Raw genomic sequence first — 7,730 nt, forward strand, 5'->3', positions numbered from 1 at the left:
TAGATTGGTTTATTCCAAACATTTGATCTCTTAAAAAGTGAGCCCAAATCACGAACTGTTTTCACCGTTGGAATTCTCGCGCCGAGATTTTCGAAACTAAATCCCATATTAATAGGTTCCGACGAACTTTTTTCATGAAAAAACCAAAAAACGAGTCGGAAGTACGATCCCTCCCCTTTTTCCCTTTTCGAGAGGCACAATTATAGTAGAAGCAAATTTGTGCCTCTCGCGGAAGAAAAATAATAATTTTTTCCTTTCCATGAAGCACATCTGTGCCTCTTGCGGAAGCAAACCTGTGCCTTCACGAGAAGCAAATATATGCCTCTCACGGAAGAAAAAGTACGCGTTTTTCCTTTCTCGAGAGGCACAACTGTGCCTCTTGTGGAAGCAAATCTGTGCCTCCACGAGAAGCAAATCTATGCCTCTAGCGAAAAAAACATATTTTTTTGTCGTTTCAAGAGGCACAACTTTGCCTCCGGCGGAAGCAAATTTATGCCTCCATGGGAAGCAAATTTGTGCCTCTCGTGAAAAAAAAGCGCATTTTTCCGTGCATTTTTTTTATTTTTTGTCCAAAACCTAAGGAAGACCGGGCGAAAACTAAAAAGCCAACCTCCCTACCCCCAAAAAACCCAGCTAAAACCCGAAAACGCGTACAAAAATAAATAGAAAAATAAAATCTTGAGGAAGCGCCCAACACGCGACATATGGCGACGGCTGACGCACTCTTAGCCCACCAAAAAAGACCATTGAGGGGCTTCCTCAAGGGTACCCCTTATTTAGTGTCTGCCATCTGCTAAGTTTATGGGAGATAGGGTCCCATGCTACTATTATACATGAATATTAGAACGTAAAGCTAGTTTTCAGTTTTGTAGTTTCATTCATAAACGCAGAAACTTCAATTTCAAGGCCGATAATCTCGTCAAATTTGTTTGTAATCTTGTTATAGTTAGACATGTGTGGTTGGGCAATCCTTATGACCCAACTGTTGTAATTGTGGACATTACTTTGAATCAATAAAGGCTGAAAAGGCTGACGAGATTTCTCAAAAAAAAATCTGCCGAGTTTAAAACAAACTTTAAAAAATCTGTCGTTTTTAAGTTTTTTTTGAGCCGTTCTTTTTTATGTTTAAAACAGACTTTCAAGAAGCACCATGATATATTTTGGTCTGTTGGCGTGAAGTAGGCCCAGAACTAACAAACCAGCCCAAAAGGGCTACAGTGTACACTGTACAGTACGGTTGTACGAAAAGGTCCCCTCTGTAGCGGAAACAGGACGACGCAATCCAATCCTTCCTCTCCCCACTCCGCCTCCTTCCGCCGTCCCCGCTCTCCGCCCACCGGAGAGCTCGCCGCGGCGCGGCGCGGCGGAGCCGAGCTCTACTCCTCTTCCCGTGCCTTTCTTTCCGCTCCCTCCTGAGTCCTCCCTCTGAATCTCTCCTATAGCCTATACCACAGGCTACAGCTGACGCCTCGATCCCGCCCCCGCCCCCACACGACCGGCCGTCACCGTTCTTCCTCGCCGGGACGTCGCGTTCCTGCTGTATCCACCCCGTCCGCGGTCTTTGGCCATTGGGTTTTGAGGTATGAGGTATTACCCTCCACTCCAGCAATTAGATTAATCCCACTGACCTTCACAATTAAGGGGTGTCCTGGTGCGCACCCGGCACACCATCTAGATCTGCCCCCTGGCTGTCGACCTATGAGCTGTACGTAGTACCGGTTTTGCTTTGCCCGTGGCATGATTTTCTGCTTGTTGGGTAGTACGAGTACATTTTAATTTTACTAAAGAGTATCGGGAATACAAGGGTAGAATGCTGCACTTCAGCCTGCATTGGTGTTCAAGTGTGATCTCATAACGGTTGGCTGTTGTGTTTGCTTTACTTAGCTTTTGGGGTAGTTTTGTGTCAGGCTTGGAATTCCTAAGTACTCCCTCAGTTCACAAATATAAGATGTTCTAACTTTTTTCTGAATCGGATGTATATAGACAAGTTTTATGTGTTTGTTCATTCATTTCAGTCCGTATGTTAGTTCATATTGAAATATCGAAAACATCTTATATTTGTGAACAGAGGAAGTAGTTGATTTCAGGTGGGGCTCATAGGTTTCACCTGATCTCCATCATAATCCTCTCTGAACATCAGGAATTTTGCTTTACCTGGAAATTCTTTTTTCTTCTGCCCAAAATCCCTTCACACGGACTCGGTTTTTGTTTGGGAAGTTGTTGACAACAAACATGCTTAGTTTAGTTCGTAGCAGTAGGGGATTGCACTGGCCTATTCGTTCTATGCAAAAGGTAGAAATTTCATTGTTTTGAAGTAGATTAGTTCAATCGATACTTGATACTGTTGTGGATATTTGACATTCTTCCTCCTAATTCAGTATGTAAGCATTCCTATTTTTAACCTCTATTTGGCTCTGGTTAATTCTAGAATTCAAGAAGTTGGAAACATGAGCTACTGCCAAGCTACAACGTACAAGCCTCTTGGTGGGCTCACTTTGGACAGACCATTAGGTCTTGGGAGAACTTGCAAAATACTTCCTCAACATTCTGTATGGCAACATTTTTCTAGATCTTGCAAGCTGCAAGAGAAAGTATATCCAAGGCTTGTTGTTGCTGCTTGCCATAAGAGGCTTGGTCCTGTATATGCCTCAAGCGGGAAGGGAAACCTTGATTTTGTCAATGATGTAAGTAGCATTCACAGCTTTCTTATGATTGATCATTTACTTACTTTGTGGTGGGGTATCTATTGGAAACTTGCAACCTCCTTGCAGCTTAGCAAAATTGTCAAGTTTTAATTGGTTTGGCACAATGGAAGTTTCTTATTGATGTTGTAGGAATACATTAGTTTCAGGAATTCCTCTTTGTGAAATAGGGATATGGTGTAAAATGGGTTGTGCTGGGCAGTTGATATGCTACACACCAAGCACATCAAGGTTGTTAGGCACAATTGCTCATGTGGGACCATCTGCTAAATTTACTGTTGCTTTCTTTTCAGCCATTCTCTATGGAATCTTTGAACAAAGCAATGGATGGAGCAAAAAAGCAACAGTCTATACAAGGCTTCCTGATGGAGCAAATAGCTAAGATTACAGGACAGGGGTCTGGTGGAAATGGAGGAAATAATAAACGTTATGGAGGCAGTGGTGGTGGTTCTGATGGCCCAGATGACGAATCTTTCACGGATTCGTTGTATGAAGTGGTCCAAGTTGTGTTAGCAACTGTTGCTTTTGTACTCACGGTAATTGCATTGCTCCTTTCTTCCTTATCATTGTCATTCTTTCTGAAATGCTATATTTGTAACGATAGTTCTGTGCAGATTTTTCAATCTCTTATAATGCCTGAACATACAACATTAAGCTAGCATTTTGTTTATTTTCAGTGCAAACTTTTTGTTGTTTATTCACAACCGTAGTTGATGGTACAAATACATCATGGACATTATATATTTATTCAACACCCCTTTCTCCTTGTGTACTTTAGCTGGCTCAAAAGGAATAAGGTGGATCAGTGAAGTACAGAATGGTGATATTTCCATTCTCCATTAGTGAGAAAACCATCCGCGTGGCTCCCGCTTTTGTAAAGGAGATCTCATATTTCTTCATGGCAGCTATTTTTGTATTTCTCATAAATATTAATCTTTGTGGACTAACTTATAAGTAAAAAAGATAAACTACCCTTCGCACTAGAGGAGCTTACCAGTAGGAATGTTAGTTTATTGGTGTACCATTAGTAACATGTGCTATGTTTTCTCATGATCATCTTCATTACTAGTGCTGTTCTAGATATATACTCCCTCCGTCCGGAAATACTTGTCATCAAAATGGACAAAAAGGGATGTATCTAGAACTAAAATACATCTAGATACATCCCCTTTTATTCATTTTGATGACAAGTATTTCCGGACGGAGGGAGTATGTGATAATGTGAAACTAAACTTCCAGCTGCCATAGACAATACTTCCGCACAAATCTTTTTCCGCCATAACACACGTAACATGAGTGTGCTCATATTGTTGTCGGCTGTGAACCTTAAGGACCCCCACATCATCTTTCTAAACAAGGTTTGCTTCATTATGCAGTACATCCACATCATCAGAGGAGAGGAGCTGTACCGCCTTGCAAGGGACTATACCAGATACCTCGTCACTGGCAAGAGAACGTCCCGGCTGAAGCGTGCCATGCTTAACTGGCGTGATTTCTCAGATAGCATCACAAAGAATTTCAGCACACAAGACGATGTGTATCGAAGCCCGGTCGCCTCTGAAGCCATGTGGTGGCAACAGCCCCAGAAGCTGGTTCATCATCTTGGTGACCTTTTCAGAGGCAACCTGCGTCCACATGCCCAGGAATCTTAAACCCTAGCATTCCACGGTTGCCTTCGAATTTCTGTTTCTGATCATCTAGTTTATGCCAGTGCTAAGTAAATCGACGCAACTAGACGATCAGCTGTTTTTTCTGGCGGATGGCGATTCTCGCCTAGTGTACTGAAATTCATTCATATGATGTGATGCTGTCTCTGGTCTGTACGTATTGACCACAGAACAGGAGGGTCAGGAGTTAATTCTTGTCAGCTTTGAAGGTCATCATGTAACGTAACATCATTGCTATGATCGTCTGCTCGTCCATGGGGTGCTGCAGCTGGCAGCTGGCAGCTTGAATGCTGAATCTGATGGATCAGAACTGCAAAGGTCCAAGTACTGTCAGTGAGTCAATGCGGCAAAGAAGTGTACTGCCATCTATAAAGAATGTTGTGGTGTTCTCAGTGTGATTTGCTTTCCCATGGGCCATGGTAGTTCAGTTTGTCTAGCCTATTTGAGTTAACTGCAGAGACTTGCAAGATAATCTCTCCATTTGTTGCTGTCTTTATGTACTCTACTACTCTCTCCGATCCGAAATATAAGTCTTTTTAGAGTTTCCAACAAAGAACTACGTACGGAGCAAAATGAGTGAATCTACACTCTAAAATATGTCTACATATATTCGTATGTTGTAGTCCATTTGAAATCTCTAAAAAGACTTATACTCCCTCCGTTCTTAAATATAAGTCTTTTTAGACATTTCAAATGGACTACAACATACGGATGTATGTAGACATATTTTAGAGTATAGATTCACTTATTTTGCTCCGTATGTAGTCACTCGTTGAAATCTCTAAAAAGACTTATATTTTGGAACGGAGGGAGTATTTAGGAACGGAGGGAGTATATAAGGTGCCATGAACAAGTCAAAACCATGTCCCCCTCCCTGAATTCAACTGGGGTGGGCCTCTTCATCCCCCTGTTACCAATCATAATCCCCCACATCAGCTTGTTTGTAAAAAAATAACCTTTTTATAATGTAGTATTACTCTTATATATTCTTGATGGGCCATTTAGGCAGGTCTGAAGGGTGCTCTTTTTTTTGGAAAGGAGGATAATCCTGGCTGGCCTCAGCATCGATCGACACACAGCCATTTGTCTGAACGGTGGTCTGATTAGGAGAAAGCTTGACTGACCCGGTTGTTTGCGTCATTCAACTGTACTAATACTCCCCTAAAGAAAACTAGCACTAATGCTAATAGATTGGAGGCAGAAACGAAGGAAGTGCACTTTGGCTTGTGTCAATCAAACTGCCCATGAATGCAGCAGACAAAGGCTCTTAACACCGCGATTTCCGGAGCCGAAAGCCAGGAGGACGACCAGACGAATTAGCTGATAGAGCTAAGCACATGGCTGGGCTGGGAGCTCCAAACGAGTCAAACAAATCGCCCCATTTGCGTACTCATGATTGGGCTTGGGCATTGGCACGAGCAGTGACCTCAAGGTCTAAACTGCCATGCCTAACGACACCATTGGTGTCTCTGAGAAATGGTTTGTTCAGTTTGTCTAGTCTGGCCGCTAATTGGTCCTTGATCAGCATTTCCTTCATTTCAGGCAGCTGATCTGGAACTAGTTTATCGATGTTCCGGAAACACTTGTTCAGTCCAGAGGACCGTTTCAGGTAAGACCGCGCGCCGATTCAGCGAGTAAACAATTCGCTCAGAGTGTGTCATGCCTGGTCGAACACATTTAGCTGATTGATTCATGTAGTTATAATACTTGGAGTAATAAACAAGCTAACAGAAGTAACGTAGTTGCAGAAGCTTTGTTATGATGCACGTAATAACCGAGTCAATGAAACAACGTGGATAATTTACCCTTTGATTGTCTCAATGACAGTGACCCCGGACCCCATCCGGTAGCCTCTCAAAGGGGGCAAATGATCCAATGAAGAAGTAAAGTGGGGCAAAAGATCCAATTTCTCTGAAAAGAGCCCCGAAAAGAAGGACGGAGCAGATGAAAAACCATTATCTCGCCGTCGCTCACGTAAAAAAGCCCCATCGGCGGTGGAAGCGCGTGGACCCCGTCCCTCCGCCCGCCCGGTCCCGCGAGCGAAACCGTCGCCTCGTGTGGACTTGTGCATGGGGAGAAAGGAAACGATTCCCGTCGCTGTCGCCGTCGCCGTGGAGGCGCCGGACCGAGACAGCCACGACAGCGGCCGCCGACCACGACCCTTAGAATTCCCGCGCCATGGCTCGCCCGCGAGGCAGCTGAGCGGTGATGATGACGGGGAAGCTAGATAGCCAGCTAGCTAGCTGTAAGTTGGCATGAGATCGAAAGCTGAGCATTGTGGATGTCGCGGTTGCGGGCGCTGTTCGATCATGTGCGGTGAACCGCACCCACCGCGCAAGATCATGAGAGACGTGACTCGTGAGGCGTTTGGTCCAAAAAAATTGCAGCGTAGACGTGATGCTGTCAGCAGGCAAGCAGTCTAACAGATATCAGCACTGTAGTCAAACAGGGGCAAAAATCAGCCCAACCAAACACGTTGTACGGGACTAGATTTACCTGTCTAGTGACCCGAATCAAGAATTTACCTGTGAATGTGATGGGAGTTGATGTCTTTCACCGTGGGTGTTTTGAGATTGGACGAGCCTACGATGTATGCGTGGAGTGGATGGATTAGGACCTGCTCGAAACGAAAGAAAAGGTCGCGGGTGACGGTGAATCAAGATCCCATCAGTCTCGTCAAAATAAGAGTGCTGCAAGCCAGTTTAGAGACGGCTTCTAGATGTTTGAATTGAAGCGGGAAAAGCTGACCCAATAATTAAGGACCGCCTGTAAATGTCGAAAGTCATCTTCTGCTTGCGAGCTCCAATAAACTCATGATAAACAGTAAAATCCAGAAAAACAAAGGAATCTGAATCTTTTTTGGGGGTGAACTTCGACGGATGTTTTCACTGCTTGTAAAATTTCATCATTTAATAACATTCATCGAAATCATGATTAAAAAATAACACTGGCACTCCAAAATAGTAAAACAAACAACATTTTCGGAGCATTTTTTTGCCATGACTTCCAAAATACCATTTCAAGATGAAATTTTGTGAGCACTCAAAACATTAGTCAATATTTGCCACAAAAATAATCAGTAGTTTCTGATTTCTTTTGGATTTTACTGTTCAACCGAGATCATTTGAGCACGAGCTTAGAAACACCACGTCCCTATATATGTTAGGTACTTGAAGAGAAATTGGGGCCAGTAAAAAAAAGTGAGTAGTTCGATGATGAATGGGCGGCTAGATGATCATCTATACCATGCTTTCTTCTCCCCATGTACAAATCAGTGCCCGATCCTCCAAGCACTCACCTGCACCGTCCCAACCGCCTGCCTCCACCCCGCGGGCGGTGGGGGTTGCCGTGCACTGCCTCG

General features: G+C 43.8%; 1 protein-coding gene across 3 annotated transcripts; it reads left to right on the plus strand.

The window, feature by feature from the left end:
* The first annotated feature begins 1,234 nt into the window (after positions 1-1,234).
* Positions 1,235-4,761, plus strand: LOC123053738 (uncharacterized). Of its 3 annotated transcripts, none has more exons than XM_044477271.1 (4): positions 1,235-1,587; positions 2,429-2,684; positions 2,996-3,238; positions 4,079-4,606. In XM_044477271.1, exons 1-4 carry the CDS (start codon positions 1,583-1,585, stop codon positions 4,352-4,354), a joined length of 780 nt encoding a protein of 259 aa, XP_044333206.1. In that variant the 5' UTR covers positions 1,235-1,582; the 3' UTR covers positions 4,355-4,606. The 3 variants fall into 3 exon arrangements, with proteins under 3 accessions (XP_044333206.1, XP_044333207.1, XP_044333208.1); XM_044477272.1 differs by having other exon boundaries at positions 1,240-1,587; positions 2,429-2,672; positions 4,079-4,761; XM_044477273.1 differs by having other exon boundaries at positions 1,247-1,580; positions 4,079-4,761.
* Positions 4,762-7,730: the final 2,969 nt, after the last annotated feature.

The sequence above is a fragment of the Triticum aestivum genome, chromosome 2D (assembly GCF_018294505.1).
Source record: "Triticum aestivum cultivar Chinese Spring chromosome 2D, IWGSC CS RefSeq v2.1, whole genome shotgun sequence".
Taxonomy (NCBI): Eukaryota; Viridiplantae; Streptophyta; class Magnoliopsida; order Poales; family Poaceae; genus Triticum; species Triticum aestivum.